Source organism: Schistocerca cancellata, chromosome 5, assembly GCF_023864275.1.
Source record: "Schistocerca cancellata isolate TAMUIC-IGC-003103 chromosome 5, iqSchCanc2.1, whole genome shotgun sequence".
Lineage (NCBI taxonomy): Eukaryota > Metazoa > Arthropoda > Insecta > Orthoptera > Acrididae > Schistocerca > Schistocerca cancellata.
Genome location: NC_064630.1, coordinates 323,683,036 through 323,707,694, shown reverse-complemented (window position 1 = coordinate 323,707,694; position 24,659 = coordinate 323,683,036). Strand labels below are relative to the sequence as shown.

The following is a 24,659-nucleotide window of genomic DNA, read 5'->3' as shown; positions in this document are numbered from 1 at the left end:
CATCTGTAACTGTTACCCCAAATCAACCATAACCGTGCTATACCCAGTTTTATCATGGTTAAACTGTCATTAAAAGTAAAGAAATTTCAGGTTATTAAAAAGAATGCGAAGAACCAAGAGCAAACAGTAAATTTAAAAATATGCACATTAAAATACCACTTTTCTATTTGGCTTTGTGCTTTAATTTTTCCTTTGCTAGTGGAAACTTATTTCTGGAACTCAAAAAGGAAAAAAAAGAAACCTTGGACTTATAACATAAAACACTTTCCTGTGACTACAAAATACTATGATAGATAACATAATTACTCAAATCATCTTCATTTCATAATATTGGAAACATTCAGCCAAATCTAAAACATATTTTATCAGAGCTAACAACACAGCTGAGGGTGTGACTGTAACAAGTAAAACATGAAACAAGAAAATATAAGGGCAGAAAAGAGCAGTTACAATTATACACTGAAAAAGATAAATTAATAATAATAATAATAATAATAATAATAATAACACACTGGATGGGCCCATGAAAATATTTGTTGAAAAAGACTTGAGTCAAGCATCCTACATTTACACTGGAAATCAAAATGTTAAGAAAAAATATGCAAATGGTTTACAGAAGAAAAACAACCAAAGGTCTAGGTTAGAATGAAAGAAAGTTAAGGACAGGTATCTTAAGTACTGAAAATGAGAAGCTCCATATCCTTTTTCTGACTTCTGATTTTATTTTGGTGGACCCTGCTATAGCTTCTCGTCCTTTGGCTGTTGATTAAGACACTATCTTCTGCCTTCCATAAAGCACACGAACATTGCCATAAATATCTTCAGAATCTCTGGTAAACACTGAATATAATTTATCTTGATAATATTGCATTGAAAATATGTAGGATTACTACCTTCAAATATCTCGGAAATTAATGTCAAGTACTCTATGAAGACAAAATGAAAGTGCATTATTAAACTAATATCAAAGGAAAAACTAGTATTATTTCTCTGAAATGCATATACAAATAGTCAGATATGAATATAATAGAGGAAAACATTCCATGTGGGAAAAATATATCTAAAAACAAAGATGATGAGACTTACCAAACAAAAGCGCTGGCAGGTCGACAGACACACAAACAAACACAAACATACACACAAAATTCAAGCTTTCACAACAAACAGTTGCTTCGTCAGGAAAGAGGGAAGGAGAGGGAAAGACGAAAGGATGTGGGTTTTAAGGGAGAGGGTAAGGAGTCTTTCCAATCCCGGGAGCGGAAAGACTTACCTTAGGGGGAAAAAAGGACAGGTATACACTCGCGCGCACACACACACATATCCATCCGCATATACACAGACACAAGCAGACATTTGTAAAGGCAAAGAGCTTGGGCAGAGATCACAAGAATATATTAAATTAACATATCAACACTCTGAAGTATTTGCTTGTAGTTGGTAGACAAATGAGATGACATGAAATATGTCAAACTGTGGAAAGTAATAGTTTGCTGTCGTACTACTCATCAGTTCTAAGGTGAGTTTGATGCCATTCTCCAATTGCACGCAGTCCTCTTTTCGTTAGCATAATTGTTGCAGCCCTCATCATCGACAGTTGGCCTTATACTTAGAAATACCCTTAAAATTCTTTCCTTACAGAGTTAGATCAAATTCTTCTGTAACACTACTTTTCAAATACTTCCAACTGTTTCATTTCTGCTTTCCCTGATGTCCGCGTTTTGCACTCATAAAGAACTGTTTTTCATTAATCTTTTTCTGGCCTCAAGGTTTATATTTTAGGACATTTGTAGCAACTTCTTTTTTATAAGAGCTCCTTTTTTATGGACACACCTTGCTACTATCAATTTCTGGCATTTTCCCTTGATTATCTACTCTATTTTCAAGATACAAAATCTGTTCACATCTTCAAGAATCTGGTCTGAGTTTAATATTTGGCCATCAGTTGCTACATACACCATTATATAGGGTGACCCAAAACAAACCTCCCACATTTGAAAAAAAGGCAAACAGAGATACTCGTTTATTAAAAAAAATACAAAATGTTGAAAACACTTTGTAAACTAAGTACTGTGTTAACAAGTTGAATTATTCTGCATTAATGTGTGGCAATTACACAACTGACAATAACATCATTGTCAATAACAACCCCTACTACCCAATAACACCTCTCATTTTGATTGGCTGCAGCACTTTCAGTGAGTAAGGGAGGGGAGTGGATGGGCAAGAGAAGCGGTGTGCAGCATGTTCACTTACAACTCTCCTGCAGTTAGTGGCAGTGGGAGTGAGTGGAGGGCTGAGAGAAGTAATGATCGGCACATTCGTTCACCACTCTCCTGCTATGTTCAGTCATTACTGTAATTTGGTCTGTAGCTCATTGCACATATGCACTTAGAATGTTTTTCAAAAGCAACAATTCTGCAATTACAGTGCAAAGAGATTTTTGTGTAAAGTTGCTTTTCGTGTGACGAAAATGTTCCTGATCAGAAGAGTGGGTCAAGAGTTTCTGAACAACACGTTCAGCATTGAAAAAAATCATCTGGCCAACCTAAAAATTCTCATACGTCATAAAATATTGCAGTCCCCAAAACAACCTGGAAGAAAGCATGTTGCAGCTGTTGAGCTTCCACATGAGAGAGTAAGAAATAGTTTACATGAATGCTTGCACTTTCATCTGAGTAATATTGGCAGATTTTCTACAGTGTCAACAGTCACATGAGAACATCTTGCAAAGTGTCACAAGATGCTGCAATTTTGTGTAGTAATGAAGCACATTTCCACTTAAGTTGTTGTGTAAACAAACAAAATTTCCACTACTGATCTAATCATAACCCCCAAATTCTGCTCAGTAGACTATTGCACTCGGATAAAGTGACTGTATTTCGTGATATTTACAGACATGGAGTTATTGGTAGGTTGTGACAACTGTGGTCAGTTTCCAACATTATGATGTCATGTTTGAGAACAATTCACAGCTTCAGCTTCAGGACACAGGGCTGGATAACTGTGATGCGCAATTCTAACAAGATGGCACTACAGCGCACATTGCTGGGATATTAATGAGAGTATTCAGTGACCTGTTTCATGAAAAACTTACCTCATTAAATGCTAATGACGCTTTGCTGTTTTTTTTTTTTTTTTTTTTTTTGGTCACCTTCAAGATAAAGGTTTACACATCAGTCCCACACTCTTGTTGACCTCAAGAGAATAACTGAAGTTGAGGTAGCAGCTACTCCATAATACATGACATTTCAGGTGATGCTCACAGCTGACAACATTTACCAGGCGTCATTTTAAAAACATAGTCTTTGCAAACTATGTCTGCCCCGATGGCCAAGTGGCCGGTGTGGCAGTCTGTCACGCCAATGGGCGCGGGTTCGATTCCCGGCTGGGTCGGAGATTTTCTCCGCTCAGGGACTGGGTGTTGCGTTGTCCTCATTACCATTTCATTATCATCAGTGGAAGGCAATGGGAAACCACCACTGGGAATCAAATCCCTAGATGCTCATGCAGTGGACCTCTCTGACGAGGCTTCCCCCATGACGAGACCTGCCATAAGGCAGAACACAAAGTTAAGTTACAAACTGTTACCATACCCATCATATATTTTTGAATAAACAAGTTTCTCTCTATAATCATTTTTGTCATAAAGCACTCAACTAATTTTGTTTTCACTTTTGACAACTACCATGATGTCATCGGAGAATCAAAACAAGCTAATTCTTGTGACAAACAACTCTTACATTGAGATACTCCTGCATTTCACTAATTGTCTCTCAATAAACAAACTGAACATAAGTTCAAAATGTGCATTTAGTGTTCGCACATTTAATGAAGGCAGTGTGAACTTACACTCCTGGAAATGGAAAAAAGAACACATTGACACCGGTGTGTCAGACCCACCATACTTGCTCCGGACACTGCGAGAGGGCTGTACAAGCAATGATCACACGCACGGCACAGCGGACACACCAGGAACCGCGGTGTTGGCCGTCGAATGGCGCTAGCTGCGCAGCATTTGTGCACCGCCGCCGTCAGTGTCAGCCAGTTTGCCGTGGCATACGGAGCTCCATCGCAGTCTTTAACACTGGTAGCATGCCGCGACAGCGTGGACATGAACCGTATGTGCAGTTGACGGACTTTGAGCGAGGGCGTATAGTGGGCATGCGGGAGGCCGGGTGGACGTACCGCCGAATTGCTCAACACGTGGGGCGTGAGGTCTCCACAGTACATCGATGTTGTCGCCAGTGGTCGGCGGAAGGTGCACGTGCCCGTCGACCTGGGACCGGACCGCAGCGACGCACGGATGCACGCCAAGACCGTAGGATCCTACGCAGTGCCGTAGGGGACCGCACCGCCACTTCCCAGCAAATTAGGGACACTGTTGCTCCTGGGGTATCAGCGAGGACCATTCGCAACCGTCTCCATGAAGCTGGGCTACGGTCCCGCACACCGTTAGGCCGTCTTCCGCTCACGCCCCAACATTGTGTAGCCCGCCTCCAGTCGTGTCGCGACAGGTGTGAATGGAGGGACGAATGGAGACGTGTCGTCTTCAGCGATGAGAGTCGCTTCTGCCTTGGTGCCAATGATGGTCGTATGCGTGTTTGGCGCCGTGCAGGTGAGCGCCACAATCAGGACTGCATACGACCGAGGCACACAGGGTCAACACCTGGCATCATGGTGTGGGGAGCGATCTCCTACACTGGCCGTACACCACTGGTGATCGTCGAGGGGACACTGAATAGTGCACGGTACGTCCAAACCGTCATCGAACCCATCGTTCTACCATTCCTAGACCGGCAAGGGAACTTGCTCTTCCAACAGGACAATGCACATCTGCATGTATCCCGTGCCACCCAACGTGCTCTAGAAGGTGTAAGTCAACTACCCTGGCCAGCAAGATCTCCGGATCTGTCCCCCATTGAGCATGTTTGGGACTGGATGAAGCGTCGTCTCACGTGGTCTGCACGTCCAGCACGAACGCTGGTCCAACTGAGGCGCCAGGTGGAAATGGCATGGCAAGCCGTTCCACAGGACTACATCCAGCATCTCTACGATCGTCTCCATGGGAGAATAGCAGCCTGCATTGCTGCGAAAGGTGGATATACACTGTACTAGTGCGGACATTGTGCATGCTCTGTTGCCTGTGTCTATGTGCCTGTGGTTCTGTCAGTGTGATCATGTGATGTATCTGACCCCAGGAATGTGTCAATAAAGTTTCCCCTTCCTGGGACAATGAATTCACGGTGTTCTTATTTCAATTTCCAGGAGTGTATTTAGTTGGGGGTGAAACAATTACATACAGGTCTACAAGAAAAGGTTAAGAGATTGGGCTGTGTGCCTATTACCAATCCGAGGTTCCTGTTTCAACTTTTTGATGTAATTGACCAAATTTTGATATCAAAATTTAATAGGTAATATAATGTCCTTAGTAATAATTAATAAGAAGTTCTTGGAATTAAGTCACTGCTTATAAGACAATTTTTCAACCTAACAATACTTCAGTTCGCACTCGCACTCATTACTGTCTTTACAACACTAGTTTTGTTCTAGTTATTGTCACTCTTGAATATTTCCCACTAAACTTACGGAATCTTAAATCAAATACTGTTTCAGATACATAACATTTCTCATCACCTATTCATCACTGTTGATATTAAAAATCTCAAGCGTTCTCTTCGTAACTTCTAATTATATTACCGTCTCTATTCCCTCCAAACTAACTAAATAAGCATAGACCAAATATGGCTAAAATTCAAAGAAATAGTATTGGCAGCAACTGAGAGATTTATAACAAGCAAATTAATAAGAGAAGGAACAGATCCCTCATGGTATGTAGAACATGTTGGGGCAACGTTACAGAAGCAATAAAAAAGGAATATCACATTTAAAAGAACGCAAAACCTCCAAGATTGGCAATGTTTTAAGAAGCTTGAAATTTAGCGGGTACTTCAATGCCAGATGGTTTTAACAGTTTCCTCACTGAACTCCGTCTTGAAATCTGGCAGAAAATACTAAGAGATTCTGGTCATATGTAAAGAATACCAACAGGAAGTCACAATCAACACCTTCACAGCATGTTACTGATTACAGTGTCACTGAAGCACAGTTAATGACCATAGTTTTCCAAAATTCCTTCACTAAACAAGATGCAATACATTTTCTGGAATTCAAATCGAGAACAGCTGCCAACAGGAGGAAGTTAGAACTAAACTGAAACACCAAAGAAACTGGTACACAGATGTGTATTCAAATACAGAGATATGTAAACAGGCAGAATATGGCACTGCAGTCGACAACGCCTATATAAGATAACAAGTGTCTGGCGCAGTTGTGATCAGTTACTGCTGCTACAATGACAGGTTATCAAGATTTAAGTGAGTATGAACATGGTGTTTTAGAGTTGGCACATGAGCAGTGGGACACAGCATCTCCGAGGTAACAATAAAGTGGGGATTTTCCCGTATGACCATTTCACAACTGTACCATGAATGTCAGGAATCTGGTAGAAATCAAATCTCTGACATCACTGCAACTGGTACAATATTCTGCAAGAACGGGACCAGCGACAACTAAAGTGAATTACTCACTGTGACAGAAGTGCAATCCTTCCACAGATTTCAATGCTGGGCCCACAACAAGTGTCAGTGTGCGAACCATTCAACAAAACATCATCCATATGGGCTTTCAGAGCCAAAGGCCCACTCATGTACTTTTAACGACTGCGTGACACAAAGCTTTAGCGTGACACAAAGCTTTATGCCTCGCCTGGACCCTCAACACTGACACTGGACTTTTGATGATCGGAAACATGTTGCCTGGTCGGACGAGTCTCATTTCAAATTGTATTGAGTGGATGGATGTGCACAGGTATGGAGACAACCTCAAGAATCCATGGACTCTTCATGTCCGGAAGGGGCTGTTCAAGCTGGTGGAGGCTCTGGTATGGTGTGGGACATGTGTAGTTGGAGTGATATGAGACCCCTGGTATACCTAGATATGACTGATAGGTGACACATACGCAAGCATCGTGTCTGATCAGCTGCATCCATTCATGTCCATTGTGCATTCCGAAGGGCAATTCCAGCAGGACAAAGCACATCCCACATGTTCAGAACTGCTACAAAGTGGCTCCAGGAACACTCTTCTGAGTTTAAACACTTCTGCTGCCCACCAAACTCCCCAGATGTGAACATTATTGAGCGTATCTGGGACGCCTTACAACATGTTGTTCAAGTGATCTCCAGCCCCTCATCCTCTTACGGATTTGTGGACAGCCTAGCAGGATTCATGATGTCAGTTTTCTCCAGCACTACTTCAATGGACTCGCATTCGGGAGGACGATGGTTCAATCCCGCGTCCGGCCATCCTAATTTAGGTTTTCCGTGATTTCCCTAGATCACTTCAGGCAAATGCCGGGATGGCTCCTTCAAAAGGGCACGGCCGATTTCCTTCCCCATCCTTCCCTAATCCGAGCTTGTGCTCCGTCTCTAATGACCTCGTTGTCGACAGGACATTAAACACTAATCTCCTCCTCCTCCTCCCACTACTTCAGGCATTAGTCGAGTCCACGCCACGTCGTGTTGTAGCACTTCTGTGTGCTCGTGGGGCCCCTACATGATATTAGGCAGGTGTACCAATTTCTTTGGCTCTTCGGTGTAGATACCCTTGATATACTGAAGCAACTTAAATCACTCAATAAAGGCAAGAGGCAAGTCATCCAGTCCAGATTGGATACCAATTAGGGTCCTTTTGGGGCATGCTGATGTAACAGCTCCATATTTAGCTACGACATACAACTACTCGCTTAAGGAAGATCTGGACCTCATGGCTGGAAAGTTGCAGAAGTCATATCACGGAAATAGAAGTAATCCACTGACTTACAGACCAGTATCACTGATGTCAATTTGCAGTAAGATTTTGGAACATATACTGTGTTTGAACAGTAAATATTATCTCCAAGAAAACGATCCACGGACACTCAGTCATCACGGTTTCAGAAAATTACCACTCTTATGAAACACAACTAGCTCTTTATTCACATGAAATAAAGAGTACGATCCATTGGGGATCTCAAATGAATTCCATGTTTTTGAATTTCAGAAGGTTTTTGACACTATTCTTCACAAGTGACTTCTAATCAAACTGTCTGACTGGATTCATGATTTCCTGTCACATAAGTCACAGCTGGTAGTAACTGATAGAAAGTAATCAAGTAAAACTGAAGTGATATCTGGCGTTCCATATGAAGGTGTTACAGGCTCTTTGTTCTTTCTGTTCTATATAAATGATTTAGGAGACAGTCTCAGCTGCCCTCTTTGATTGTGTACAGTTGATGCTGTCATTTACCATCTCTTGAAATCATGATAATATCAAAATCGATTGCAAAATTATTTGGACAAGACTTCTGTATGGACTGCTGCTACTGCAATGACTCTAAACAACAAAAAGTGTTATATCATCCCCACACGTACTAAAACAAATCCACTATATTTAAGGTACAGAAAAAATAAACACAAATGTAAAGGCTACCAATTCAACTAAAAAACTTGGGATTATAATTACGAACAGCTTAAATTGAAAAGATCACATAGAAAATGTTGTGGTGAAGGCAAACCAAAGAGAGCATTTTATTGCCAGAACACTTAGATGAAGCAACAAATATACTAAAGAGACTGCCAATGTTAAGCTTTTCTATCCTCTTCTCGAATACTGCTGCAAAGTAATGGATTCTCATCAGATAGGATTGACAAAGGATACTGAAAATTTCAAAGTGCAGCTCATTTTGTACTAGCACAGAAAAGGGAAGGGAGTGTTATGGGTATGGTACGCAGATTAGGGTGGCAAAAGGCATTTCTTGTGCAAAATCTTTTTTGAAATTTCTGTTGTGAACTTTCTCCTCCACATGCGAAAATATTATGTTGACGCCCACCTACACAGAGATAAATGACCATAGTAATAAAGTAGGAGAAATCAGAGATCATATGGAAAAGAGTTAAGTGTTTGTTTTGCCACATGTTATCAGAGAATGGAACAGTAGCGAAACAAATTGAACGTAGTTCAATGACGCCTCTGCTGAGAAATTAAGTGTGAATTGCAGAGCTGTCATTCAGATGTAGATGCAGCTGTACTCCCTCCTCCTCCCCCCCCCCCCCCCCCCCCACACCACCACCACCAAGTGAGGTGGCACAGTGGTTTGCACAATGGACTTTGCATTCGGAGTGACGACGTTTCAAATCCATGTCTGGTCATCCCGATTTAGGTTTTCCGTGACTTCCTTAATCGTTTCAGGCAAATGCAGGGATGGTTCCTTTGAAAGGGCACAGCCGACTTCCTTCTCCATCCTTTCCTAATTTGAGCTTGTAATCTATCTCCAATGACCTCGTTGTTGACGGGACGTTAAACAGTAATCTCCTTCCCCTACCCCAAATTCTTTAACTAATACATTACCTTTTACTGCATTTCCAATTCTTAACTTTTGTTGACATTTATTTCACTTTTACTAAAAAAAAAAGGGTACAGAATAGTTCATCTCACTTAAGATTCTCTGTAGCTCCTATACTTAACCCTCATCTACTATCCTCCTACTTCTACTTACTACTTGAAATCGAAAACACACTTAGCTCAAAAAGCAATATTATCCACGGAATGTGTCACCCAAAAGAACTCGACACCGCAATCAGGATGGCACCTCAATGTGGATTAAAAATACATGATAGTGTAGCAAAGGTAACAAGGATCAGAGGCTCCTATAAAGAAGAATTACACACAAAGACATAAAACACATTTACCCGCACTTACAGATAACCTCTAAACATTACATTTTAGGACCACAAAAGTTTTAATCAAACTAAAACTAATACAAAGAGAAGAGGAAAAAAAAAAGTGGGATAGGGTACTGTGTCACGAGAGACCCAGTGGGATAGGACAAGAAGAAAACTGAAAATGGAGGATTAGTAGTCTAATGCATTTGAAATAATCTAAGAAATACAAAGTGGCCAAATGAGATAAAGGAATGCAGATTAAAGCTGATCCATAGTTCGCAAAACTAATCAGCAACAGAAAAAAAAGAAATGAAGAAGCAAGAGGAGATTATGAAAGAATGACGGTCTGGAGAGATAGCAAGAAAAAGGTGGAAAATGTAAGAGAGAGACAAATAAGAACATTAGGTATAAGTGAAAAGCTAGATATAATGATAGAATAGAAGAGGGGAGGTTGAGACATGTGATAAACAGAAATTTTATCTGTCTTTACTAACATAAAGAATTAGTAGGAATCAGATGGCCCGAAGGTAGATGATAAGGATTAACATTTTATAAGCTGCCTAAAATTTAGCACAAATATGTGAAAATATATCAAATCCTACATGCTTTAAAGATGCAATAATAATAATAATAATAATAATAATAATAATAATAATAATAACTATTCACCATATTATAATCAATGCCATTCTGCAAAGTATGACGTCTTGGCTCCCTTCTCCGTACACTTGTTTTTTTGTGAGGGACGTTTGGCTGTTCAGGCTGCCCTGGAACAAAAATAGTCAATGAATAATAATCCTGTTTGTGCTATAATCATTCTACTGAAGGAATAATTTAATTTACCTGAAGGCTTTCCATCCCCAGAACTACGTCCTCCGCGTACTGTTGAGCGTTGTTCTGAAACTGGATATCCAAATTTTTTATCATTAGACGATTTTCCAAATTCATGTTCATTCATCATTAGACCCATCTGCCAGTTCTGCAATGCTGTCCTGATTTCAGCCTTATCTAAATTCCTTTCAGAGGCAGAATTTCTATCTGTATTTGTGGTAAGCATAGCTCTTTCTAAACCAGCTGCAGTTCGAGGTGGTTTCGGTGGAGCATACAGAGCAGTACTAGGCTTTACATTTGGAATGGTAAGCTTTGCATCACTATTATAGTTATGAAACTCACTGACATCCGTCTGAACGGTGTCTTTCCTTTCGACTATTAGCTGTGGCATACTTAATGTTCTTTGTTGAGGCATAACATTGGGACGAACAGTTGCAGTATTGGTTGTAGGCCAGTGAGCTTTTGGTGATGATTCATTATCCAACAATGGTGCTGACGGCGGTCTTACAGGTTGTGATGAAATAGGAACTTCAGATGTGATCTGCTTGTTCATTTGTATCCTCGTACTCTCAACTTGATTCCTAAGTAGACAGATTTTTAAACCTGCACAGAATCTTTCAAATGACAGAAGGCCATTTGGAGGTGTTACTTTCTGTAAGCTATCAATAACCCCTTTTGGTAATCCTTTTGTGCCATCATCTTGCCAACGATTTTCAATTTCTGAAACAAGTCACAAAAATAATTACTTATAAAAAAATGCAAGATCATGGTTCAGCTGGCACATAGATTCAATTGAATTTCAGACACACTAATGATTTTATAGTAGTACTATTAGTTCAGTATCTAGTACGGGATTAGAACAAGGCACATATAAAAAAGTGAAAACATCAAAGTTAACATACTATTATGAAAAGGACAGGTTGCTACTCATGGTGTAGTGGAATGTTGAGTTGTAGACACGCACAACAGAAAGACTGCTACACATGTGAGCTTTCGGCCAAAAGGCCTTCTAAAGTGGACAGTACGCACATATTCACACAAGCACAACTCACACATACATGACCACTGTTTCTGGTCACTGAGGCCTGTGGGCAGAGACAGTGGCTGTGTGCAGTGAACTGTTCTCATGAAAATGTGTGGAAGTTGACTATTTTAGAAGAAGGCCTTTTGACCAAAAGCTCACTTGTTTCACAGCCTTTTTGTTGTATCTGTTTGTGACTCGACATCTTCTCTATATGATGAACAGCAATCTTTCCTTTTCGAAATATTGTCATTAGTCCATCCAGAGTTAACATATATATTTAATGCTGATCGATTCGTAGATTCAATCAGTCCAAATAACATAGGATCTGTATTTTCCACAAGGGATCATTAAAGTTCTCACACAACATGAATACGAAGAAAAATACTCACAAGCCACTGAATTAAACAGATACCTACCTAGTAGCATACAGTAATATCTCTGACAATGGTAGCAGCACCACCTCATCTCACACACTCCAAGGGACAGCTTAACACTTAGCATGCGGCCAACATGATATTACATCTTCAGGAGGAAACAGAATTGTGCGGCCGACATAATATTATGTCTCGGCAGTTGCAATGTTTCTCTGTGCAGTCAAACTATATTTACGACTCCCGCAAAGTCTGAGTGGTCTGCAGGCCTTGTACTTTCAACCGCGAGTGCTAGATGGCAGCAGCAAACTCGGTGGAATACTTTAGGAAAGACTTTGTTATCGTAGTTTACTTCGAAGGCACTGTCTAGTGTTGGCACCATCTCAGTTTAATTCGTTTTGAGTGTTTTCGTGTTGATTTTCTTTTTGATATATGCAGTGAACAGGATAAATGTTTGGAGCAAATGATTTATGAAGTCCTTGACGAGTCTTCATATGGTGAAATAGGGCTGTCTGACGACGATCGGATTATACGTCTTCTGAAAATAGCGGTAAGTCAAGATTTGTTTCAGAATTAGTCAGTGCGAATGGTTTTTTTGTTACCTTCCCAGAATTTTATCTTATGGATTGTGCTCCTGCAGGTACTTCAGGAAATGAATCAGATCATGAAACTTCCTGCCAGATTAAAACTATGTGCCAGACTGAGACTCTAACTCGGGACCTTTGCCTTTCACAGGCAAGTGCTCTACCAACCGAGCTACCCTGGCACAACCCACGACCCATCCTCACAGTTTCAATTCTGCCAGTAACTCGTCTCCTACCTTCCAAACTCATTCTGGAATCAGATCATGTTTTGCCTTCTACATCTATGAATACTCAAAGTAGAAAAAGAAGCAGAAGTGACTTTGATGGTGATTGGACAGATGTTGACAAAATTCCTGATGTAGCTGTACACACAGGACCTCACGGATTGGTACAGAATGTACCTATCGATGAATCAAGTGATCCTTTAGATATATTCTTCTATTTCTTCGACAATACTCTCATAACAGCGATGAAAGAACAGACAAATTGTTATGCCAGGCAAAAGCTTACTAAGCTGTGGTATCTTCTGCCTAATTCTAGGTTCAAACAGTGGAAAACTGTAACAATTGCAGGTATGAAAAAATTCTTTTCTATTTTGCTTCATATGGCAATAAGTGAGAGGCCAAACATGAAAAGCCACTGTAGTACTGATCCTGTCGTCAGCCATAATTTTTGTCCCAGTGTTTTGTCAAGAGATAGATTTATAAACATTTTATCTACGTTTCACCTCAATGATAACACAAAGGCTAATAAAGGAAAGGTGAAACCGGTTTTGATGCACTTTACAAAGTTAGATCTCTCCTCAATTCATTGAGATAATTTCCAAAATATTTATTATCCAGAGGAAACAGTAACAGTTGATGAAGGAACTTGTACCTACAGAGAAGAGTAGGCTTCAAGGTTTATATGGCCAATAACCGAGACAAATATGTTATGAAGCTGTACATTTTGGCTGAATCCAGAACAGGATATATATCTGGAATTTTAAGGTATACCATGGAAGAGATGAGACAGTAGACAGCAGTGTTTCTAGTGTCGTGAAGCATTTGGCCAATAAGCTTCTGGGTGAAGTGCACACTGTGTATGTTGATCGTTTCTACGCAAGTGTTCAATTAGCTGAAGAATTCTCTGACAATAATACTGGTATTGTTGAGACGGTGATTAAAAACAGGAAAGGACTTCCAAAACCGCTAAAAGATACAAAGCTGAAAAAAGAACAGGTCTTCTGTCGGAAAGGGAATGTGCTCGCCTTGTGCTGGAAAGATAAAAGAGATGTATGGATGATCAGCACAAGCACACAGCTACAATGCAGAGTGTCAGAACAAGAAGAGCAACAAAGAAACTGAAACCTGCAGCAGTTATTGACTATAATAAAAACAAAGGTTTGACCAATGACTATTGTATGAGGCTCTGGATCACAAGACTGTGAAGTGGTGGAGGAAACTAGCTGTACATTGCATAATAATGGAAATATCAAATACTTGCATACTGCATAACATAATCAAAGGGGGGGGGGGGGGGGGAAGAAAAAAAATAATAATAGAAAAAAAAACTTGCCACCTCTCAGGAAGTACGTGCAGGATTGGTGTTGTCTGTTGGGAATTCGACAGAGACCTTTCCACCTGGATCATCAAAATTAGCACGACTCTCAGAAAAACACTTCCCTAATCATGTTAACATTCCAGAAGGGAAGAAAAAAGAACAAAGGAGGTGTGTCGTGGGTAGCAAAAACGAGAAATGTTCAACAGGGAAGGCTGGAAGAAAGGACACCTCATATGAGTGCACTGAATGTAATGTCGGGTTATGTATCTCCCCCTGCTTTAAAGTTTATCACATTGTTGTCCACTATGAATGCTAAATTGCACACTGAACTTATGCTTATTGTTCTTTTTCTTTATTTTGAAATATTCTGTAAATATTTTTAGAGGATAATAACATGTTTCATTGTATATAACAGTACTGTAATTCTTTTTCAATTTTTTTTTCCAGCAATAAATATCACTGACTTGAAATTTCATTGGTGCCTTCAAATTTTAAATTACTGACGCCAAAATTTGAGTACTTAACTTAAAAAGTCCAATAAACATAAAAATGTTTTGGAATTAAATAACAGTGAGCTGTACAGTAGTAAGAAATTACAGAAAAACACTGATTTTACTAAGACCGCAGGTGACGGAAACTACAGACTACATCAGCTCTGTAAGTGTTAAGAAGTGGGGAACCACCCAGCCCTGACTGCTCAACCACTGTACAAAACTCATGGAGACTGGTTGGAGTTGGGTCACTGGTGTGCATATCCTGCTCTGTGGTATCTCAGATGTATTCAGTATGATTGATATCAAGTGATCAGGTAGGCCACACCAGAACACTCATGCCTATAAAGTGTTCCTCAAACTATCCTTCACTGTCACGTTGACAGCTAGTACATGTTCTGATGACATTCCTGTCACATAACATTCCAAATCATTCTATTCATGTTGGTGACAGCAATACATCAGCTACATCTAACTCAGCTGCCCACAATTGTAAATTAACCGATGAAACTGATAATTTCTATGTAGCTGTCAACTGAAGTGTTATCCATGGAACAGATTTTCAGGTTCCTTAATTCTATTTGCTGTTTTGGTCCTGAAGTATGCCAAGGTTCCATGGCTGCAAGTTTACATTAGCAGATTGCTGCATATAGGGATGTTCTTCACACGGGAAGTGTATTTTTAGCCTTTCTAGTGTCAATGTTTCATTTACATGATTCAAAAGAAATCTGGTATAATGGTAGCACCTTTATAAAGTTTACTTTCTGTTTTTCTAATACTACCATTTAACTTATTGTATTTATAAACCAGTGGAAAAATGCTTCAATTGGTCCACAAAAAAGGCTAATATGCTTGAGAAGCACTTTAAAAACATTCCCAAAAATTTTGGTGTGTAAACTCTCTGTGCATCTCCATATTTTTGCGGCACAAATACTGATCCATAAAATTTCAGGCATGCAGCCGCATAAATTTGACTTCTTCTAATATTACAGCTCAATATCGTCCAGCCAAAATATTAGAAGAAGAAGTCAAATTTATGTGGCTGCATGCTCGAAATTTTATGAATCATATCCACACTCTTTTTAACATGGATCTCACATCTCACACCTACATGATACCCTAACTATAATTTTTTCACACCCACTAGAGATCACTGTATGTCACTCATAGCCATCCACTACCCCTTGCCCATTCTCACTCACTCATTCAGCCCACCTCATTGTTAGTACCTCTTACTGTCTCTCCAACTGTCACTGTCTCCTTTGTTCTGTCCTACAACTACTACTCTCTCCTCTCACTACCAATGTATCCCTCTTGCTCTCTCTTACTGCTACGATCTAATTCATTCTTTCCCACTGCTGCTGTCTCTTCTCACTATCAATCTCTCTCTTCCTTGTTGTTATTGTCACAGACTATGACTCTCATTACCATTGGCACTCACCCACTTTCCCTTTCTTCTTCTCTTTATTCCTTACCATTGGCATTGTCTCCTTCACTCTTTTGTTAGCACTGTTCTGTCACTGTCAACTAGATTTCACTGCCACTGTCCCCCTCTCTTTCTCTCACATTGCCATTCTCTTCTTCGCTCTTTCTATACCACAACCACTGTCTACTGCCTTCCAGTATTTATTATTTTCCCTTCTCTTTCCCACTTCCACTGTCTCCTTCTCTCTCAGCATAAAGAAGTGTGAATGCATCCACTTGCCAAAATTTTTGGGAACATTTTTAAAGGTGCTGAAGAAGGTAAAATGAGGCAGCTGGTACACCACTTTTCAGTCAAAGTCTTTAAAAACATGAGTTAATAGCCTTTTGTACTCCAATGATAGCATTTTTCCACTGGTTACCTTCTTTTCCCTGCTGCAGCAAGGCATATCAATCATATGAAAAGAACTTTCATGGGTCACTAATACTTTGGAAGTTTACTTATGTGAAACTGAAATGATGCAAAACAAATATTTCACCTCAGATCAGATTTTAAGTGCATAAAAATGTTGCATGTTCTTCAGTACTACAACATGGGATTCCCACAATCCTTCTGAGAATAATGGAGACACTTTACAACATACTTCTCTGTGCTATGTCACTTCACAAACTACATTTTTGTCTCAAACCAGATATTATGTGCATATTTTACATGTACTAGTAGGGCAAATTTGAACCTCTGTATCTCAGAAATGGATAAAGATATCATGAAAATTTTAAAGTTTTTTCAAGACCAGGATCTTACAAATACGCCATAAAAATTACAGCCATTTGCTCTGCAGAGCCGTATTGGAATCTGTGGCTTGGTTTTTGAGGTTTTCTCGATAACACATAAATATGTTTGAAAACAGCAAGACGGCATTTCTAGATAAATGCCTACAGAATATGCCATTAAAAGTTGAGCATTTTTCTGTGGTTATTTATTATTTAGATTGTTATTTATTATTTAGATTTCACCTTACTTCATGTTTTATGTGTTTATTTTAAAGGTACAAGAAGAGTAACTCTGCACCTCTGTGTCTTGGAAACAGATACAGATATCAAGAACATTTTTGAGGTTGTTCAAAATTGAGATCTTACGAGTATATCATAAAAATGTCAGCTATTTGCTGTGCATAGCCACCTTGAAATCTGTGTCTTGGTTTTCCTATGCAAAAACTAAGTTTTTCAGATTTTCTCAAGAACCATCCATGAACTAAATCGTGCCTCCATAAGCCCCTTAAGGTGCACCATAAACTAAATATAATACAAACAGAAGCAACCAATTTGTTCCGTTTACCTAAAATGGAGGAAGTGTATAAATAATCAAACTTTGACTCTATACTGTAGGATGAATACAGTAAGACAGTTGTTATATCACCAAAAGAACCCAAATTAAGAGCCCTGGAAAAAATGCAGTCTTTATGCATGGCACTTTGGAACACATTAGGTAGTGCATGCTGTCAAGGGCACCCACCCCCGGGAGCTAGGGGGAGGTCCGTGGGGGAGAAAGGAAAAAAAATATATAGCATAGTCAGATATTGTTCTTTCAAGAAAATGATTTAAAAGTCAATATCATGCAGGTTTTTAACGCGTTCAGAATGAAAATTTTTATGTCTTCTGAAATATCAAAAATGCTAACCCGAGGTCTAACCTGCCCCCCCCCCCCCATGAAACTTTCATATGGGCACACTTGCATGCTGTCAGATGCATACCGATTACAAGAGCATTTGTAAATAAACAACTGTAATTGTTAACTTTAACCCGAACTCAGTGTTTCCGAAATTAATAAAATGTTGTAAGCATTCATTCAGTGATTGGTGATACTAGAAATGTTTTCTATTTATCCTTGCTTTTCTTTCTTTTCTGTTTTAGTGGAGCTGGCATACTGATAATGGTGCTACTGGTTATGTTCAGTCTTTAACAAATCCCAAAACATACAATAACTTGCTTCACAGGATTGTAGATAGGTGTACAGTCTATTACCACAAAAATAAATCAAATTATTTCTTTGAGTAAAATAAAATATAAAAGTAAGCCGGTCCCAAGCCCGGGCCCATCTAAAAACAAGAGGATGGGGAAGTGTGGAGGGGGAGGAGTAACAACCTCGTAAAAAAACCAGGGTCCGTCCGGCTCCAGATGGTAGCACCCTGTCATAGGGCCCCTGCCTAGGGTTACTAGGTGAAACCCAGCCAACGGTCTCAATGGCGGAAGAGGAACAATTTCCCAACGGCAGAGAGAGCGGAAGAGCTAACTCCAGGGCTTACTACCTTGGTTTTAATTTCAGATTCGGGGCAACCCGATCCCCCAATTTATTATCCAACAATTATTGCTAAGCATGATGGGAACGTCGTCAAAGATAGACACTACTCCAAGAGGTAGACCGAATGGCAAATCCTCCGTTGTTCGTAGAAACAATGCAAAGGGGTCAAAGGATTTTGGAGGACCCCAACCAACATGTATGCAGCCCTCAACACTGAAATTTAAGAAAGCAACTATGTTTGCAACCCTAAATGTAAACTCTCTAATTAAAGTAGGAAAATTGAAATCATTGATTGAAAAGCTGAACCAGAAAGAAATTTTAATATGTGCATTGCAAGAAACAAGGTTTTTAGATGAAACTGCTTTAGATTTTGAAAACTATCGTTTATTTAAAGGAAAACCAGGTAAAATCTTAATGAAACAAATGCCATACCTGGGAACAGCATTTCTGGTACATCACTCAATTTTAGATTCAGTTACTAACTTCTACTCGGTTTCTGAGAGACTATCCATTCTTGAGATTAAATGTAAAAACAAAGGATACTCTATAATCAACTGCCATGCACCCATAAACCAGGACAACAAAAATAACCCGGAGAAAGTTGAAGAATTTTGGGAGATATTTGAAATGGAACTGGATAGATGCTCAAAGAAGAACATAAAAATGTTAGTAGGCGATTTTAACGCACAAATAGGAAGGGAGAAAAAATACCATGGAACAGTAGGCCTCTTCCCAGGTCACAAAAGAACTTCAAAAAATGGAGAAAGGCTTATAGAGGTATGTAGGCATTTCAACTTGAAAATAATGACAACACATTTCAAAAAGCTGAGCCGAAAAACTAAAACATGGAGATCACCAAATCCACTTCTCGGAGAATTCCAAATTGACCATGTGGCTATCTCACTTCATTGTCAAGAAGAAATTCAAAACACTAAAGTGCTGAAAAGCCTTGATGTTGATTCAGACCACTATTTGACTACGATTAAATTCAGACCACTCCCATTTCGAAAAGAGAAGAAAACCTTTTACAAAATTCCAAAATATAACACAGAAACTTTAAAAAATGAAGAAATTAAACAACGGTTTCAAAGAGCATTGCACAAAGATAGCGATGGCATATCCACAATAAATAAGGAAGCGGGATGGGAGGAGATCAAAAACGAAATAGTTGAAATAGCAAAAGAAAATTGTCTCGTGAAAAGAGTAAGAAGACATCCATGGTGGGACAATGAATGTGATGAGAACCTGGAGAAGAGACAGAAATTGTGGCAGAAATGGAACTCCACAAAAGATCCTCAAGATCTTGACAATTTTAAAATCCAGAGAAGAGAAACAGCTAAGCTTTTCCGTAATAAAAAAAGAAGACAATTTCAGGATAACCTAGAACAGATTGAGGAAGACTTTAAAAGAAATAATTCTACAGATTTCTACAAAACTTTTAGAAAACAGCTAACCAAATACCAATCCCCAAATTTATGTTTTAAAGATGAAGAGAACAAGCTAGGTTTGACAAACAAGACTAATTGTGAAATACTAGCAAAATATTTCGAGAATCTACTAAATTGTGAACCACCCAAAGATAAAATGAGTTTTGAAAACCACCGAAATACTAATACCGAGTCAAAACCTCCAGACGCTGAAGAAATAAAACACATAATACACAGTCTAAAAAACAATAAAGCCCCAGGTGAAGACTCCATAGTACCAGAAATCCTAAAAATAATGGATACCAACCTCCCACAAGTTTTGGAACATATGTTTAAGAAGATCTGGGACGAAGAAAGAATTCCTGAAGACTGGCAGTGTGCCCTGATACACCCACTACACAAAAAGGGGGATAAGATGAATGTTAATAATTATAGAGGGATCTCGCTACTACCAGTAGGATACAAAATTTTGTCAAGGAAATTACTTCAAATCGTGGAGCCAGTTCTGGATAAAAAAAATAGGTGAATATCAAGCAGGTTTTAGACAAGGTAGATCCTGTGTTGAACAAATATTTAACCTGAAAACACTAATTCGTTACAGAATCTCAAGAGGCCAGAGATTTGCAATAGTATTTGTAGATTTCAAAAAAGCATACGACTCGGTAGATAGAGAAACATTACTGAAAGTATTGGAAGAATTTGGGGTCGATAAGAAAACAATTCAAATTATCAAACAGACGCTAACAAACAGTAAGGCCAAAGTTAAATTTATGGGTGAAATTTCAAGGAAGTTCGAAATTAAAACAGGTGTTAGACAAGGTGATGGTTTATCCCCAATCCTCTTCAACTGCGTACTGGAAAAGATATTGAGAATATGGAAAGAAGAACTCAAAGGCACCAAGAATGACATCAGAATTGGAACAAAAAAAGAAAAAATAGAAGTGGACTGTTTAGCTTTTGCAGACGATCTGGCAATAATTACAGAAAACGAAGAAATAGCTCAGAACTACTTGGAGAAACTACAAGAAGTTTCGGCCAGAGCTGGACTGCAGATTTCATTTGAAAAAACCGTGTATATGTCTAATCATAGAAATAACAAGAAAAATCTTATTACTAAATACGGCAATATTAAGAGAGTAGAAAAATTTAAGTATTTAGGTGAAATAATTCAAGTGAATGGTTTAGACAAGAGTGCAAACCAGGCGAGAGCAAGGAAAATGGAATTTGCTTTTCAAAAAACCAAAGACATATATAACAAAAAAAACATTTCGATTCAAGCTAAATTAAGACATTATAAAACTGTCATTAGACCAGAATGCCTGTATGCATCGGAGTGCCTAACTCTTAACAAAAAGGGGGAAATAGAAAACATGGAAAAGAAAGAAAGGAAAATTTTGAGAAAAATATTAGGACCGAGAAAGATTGGGGAAGAGTACAAGCTAAAGAGTAATAAGGAAATATACAAAACTATTGAGAAAGTGAGTGAGGCAATGCGTAAACGCAGACTAACGTTTTATGGTCACCTGTCGAGGATGGATGGAAACAGACTAACAAGAAAAGTGTTTGAACATAGTAACAGGAACGAAAAAACCAACAATAAATGGATACAGATGGTGAAAAAGGATTTGGCCTATTTTAATGTCACCCGTGAGTCAATCAGGGACAGGGAAAAGTTTAGACAAATAGTGAACGAAATTAAGTGTTTTCCAGAAGAAACGAAACTAAAGAATAATAACAGGAAATGGTCGGAAGAGCGGAGGAGGAACCACTCGAAAATGATGAGGAAATATTGGGAAGAGAGAAAAAAAGATCAAAAAGCCGGGCAAGTGAATTGTTGAACGAGGTCCAAAGATGGCCGAAATCGAAAGAAGAAGAAGAAGAAAAGTAAGGCCTTGTCACAGGTCACTTTCCATTCTTTAATTATATTGGCTATTAGCACCAGAAAACTATTATAAAACACAAGCAATGCATGTTGTTGTTGTTGTGGTCTTCAGTCCTGAGACTGGTTTGATGCAGCTCTCCATGCTACTCTATCCTGTGCAAGCTTCTTCATCTCCCAGTACCTACTGCAACCTACATCCTTCTGAATCTGCTTAGTGTATTCATCTCTTGGTCTCCCCCTACGATATTTACCCTCCACGCTGCCCTCCAATACTAAATTGGTGATCCCTTGATGCCTCAGAACATGTCCTACCAACCGATCCCTTCTTCTGGTCAAGTTGTGCCACAAACTTCTCTTCTCCCCAATCCTATTCAATACTTCCTCATTAGTTATGTGATCTACCCATCTAATCTTCAGCATTCTTCTGTAGCACCACATTTCGAAAGCTTCTATTCTCTTCTTGTCCAAACTATTTACTGTCCATGTTTCACTTCCATACATGGCTACACTCCATACAAATACTTTCAGAAATGACTTCCTGACACTTAAATCTATACTCGATGTTAACAAATTTCTCTTCTTCAGAAACGCTTTCCTTGCCATTGCCAGTCTACATTTTATATCCTCTCGATTTCGACCATCATCAGTTATTTTGCTCCCCAAATAGCAAAACTCCTTTACTACTTTAAGTGTCTCATTTCCGAATCTAATACCCTCAACATCACCCGACTTAACTCGACTACATTCCATTATCCTCGTTTTGCTTTTGTTGGTGTTCATCTTATATCCTCCCTTCAAGACACCATCCATTCCGTTCAACTGCTCTTCCAAGTCCTTTGCTGTCTCCGACAGAATTACAATGTCATCGGCGAACCTCAACGTTTTTATTTCTTCTCCATGGATTTTAATACCTACTCCGAATTTTTCTTTTGTTTCCTTTACTGCTTGCTCAATATACAGATTGAATAACATCGGGGAGAGGCTACAACCCTGTCTTACTCCCTTCCTAACCACTGCTTCCCTTTCATGTCCCTCGATTCTTATAACTGCCATCTGGTTTCTGTACAAATTGTAAATAGCCTTTCGCTCCCTGTATTTTACCCCTGCCACCTTCAGAATTTGAAAGAGAGTATTCCAGTCAACATTGTCAAAAGCTTTCCCTAAGTGTACAAATGCTAGAAACGTAGGTTTGCCTTTCCTTAATCTAGCTTCTAAGATAAGCCTTAGGGTCAGTATTGCCTCATGTGTTCCAATATTTCTACAGAATCCACACTGATCTTCCCCAAGGTCGGCTTCTACTAGTTTTTCCATTCGTCTGTAAAGAATTCATGTTAGTATTTTGCAGCGGTGACTTATTAAAATGATAGTTCGATAATTTTCATGTCTGTCAACACCTGCTTTCTTTGGGATTGGAATTATTGTATTCTGAGTCTGAGGGTATTTCGCCTGTCTCATACATCTTGCTCACCAGATGGTAGAGGTTTGTCAGGACTGGCTCTCCCAAGGCCGTCAGTAGTTGTAATGGAATGTTGTCTACTCCCGAGGCCTTGTTTCGACTCAGGTCTTTCAGTGTTCTGTCAAACTCTTCACGCAGTATCGTATCTCCCATTTCATCTTCATCTACATCCTCTTCCATTTCCATAATATTGTCCTCAAGTGCATCGCCCTTGTATAGACCCTCTATATACTCCTTCCACCTTTCTGCTTTCCCTTCTTTGCTTAGAACTGGGTTTCCATCTGAGCTCTTGATGTTCATACAAGTGGTTCTCTTATCTCCAAAGGTCTCTTTAATTTTCCTGTAGGCAGTATCCATCTTACCCCTCGTGAGATAAGCCTCTACATCCTTACATTTGTCCTCTAGCCATGTCTGCTTCGCCATTTTGCACTTCCTGTCGATCTCATTTTTGAGACGTTTGTATTCCTTTTTGCCTGCTTCATTTACTGCATTTTTATATTTTCTCTTTTCATCAGTTAAATTCAATATTTCTTCTGTTACCCAAGGATTTCTACTAGCCCTAGTCTTTTTACCTACATGATCCTCTGCTGCCTTCACTACTTCATCCCTCAAAGCTACCCATTCTTCTTCTACTGTATTTCTTTCCCCCATTCCTGTCAATTGTTCCCTTATGCTCTCCCTGAAACTCTGTACAACCTCTGGTTCTTTCAGTTTATCCAGGTCCCATCTCCTTAAATTCCCACCTTTTTGCAGTTTCTTCAGTTTTAATCTACAGGTCATCACCAACAGATTGTGGTCAGAGTCCACATCTGCCCCTGGAAATGTCTTACAATTTAAAACCTGGTTCCTAAATCTCTGTCTTACCATTATATAATCTATCTGATACCTTTTAGTATCTCCAGGGTTCTTCCATGTATACAACCTTCTATCATGATTCTTAAACCAAGTGTTAGCTATGATTAAGTTGTGCTCTGTGCAAAATTCTACCAGGCGACTTCCTCTTTCATTTCTTAGCCCCAATCCATATTCACCTACTACGTTTCCTTCTCTCCCTTTTCCTACATTCGAATTCCAGTCACCTATGACTATTAAATTTTCGTCTCCCTTCACTATCTGAATAATTTCTTTTATTTCATCATACATTTCTTCAATTTCTTCGTCATCTGCAGAGCTAGTTGGCATATAAACTTGTACTACTGTAGTAGGTGTGGGCTTCGTATCTATCTTGGCCACAATAATACGTTCACTATGCTGTTTGTAGTAGCTTACCTGCATTCCTATTTTCCTATTCATTATTAAACCTACTCCTGCATTACCCCTATTTGACTTTGTGTTTATAACCCTGTAGTCACCTGACCAGAAGCCTTGTTCCTCCTGCCACCGAACTTCACTAATTCCCACTATATCTAACTTTAACCTATCCAATTCCCTTTTTAAATTTTCTAACCTACCTGCCTGATTAAGGGATCTGACATTCCACAAGCAATGCATCTAACCCTGAAAAACAGTACTATAGATAATTTCCCACATAATTAAATGTCCTAAGTAATATTGTAAAAATATTAA

General features: G+C 39.2%; 1 protein-coding gene across 1 annotated transcript in view; it reads right to left on the bottom strand.

The window, feature by feature from the left end:
* The window catches only part of LOC126188894 (suppressor APC domain-containing protein 2), a 121,283-nt gene that overhangs the window by 82,722 nt on the left and 13,902 nt on the right, over positions 1-24,659 (bottom strand). The window contains exons 3-4 of the mRNA XM_049930582.1: positions 10,605-11,312; positions 10,431-10,528 (exon numbers count right to left, since the gene is read on the bottom strand). Coding sequence (XP_049786539.1) covers positions 10,431-10,528; positions 10,605-11,312 — 806 coding nt within the window. The remainder of the gene's footprint in view (positions 1-10,430; positions 10,529-10,604; positions 11,313-24,659) is intronic.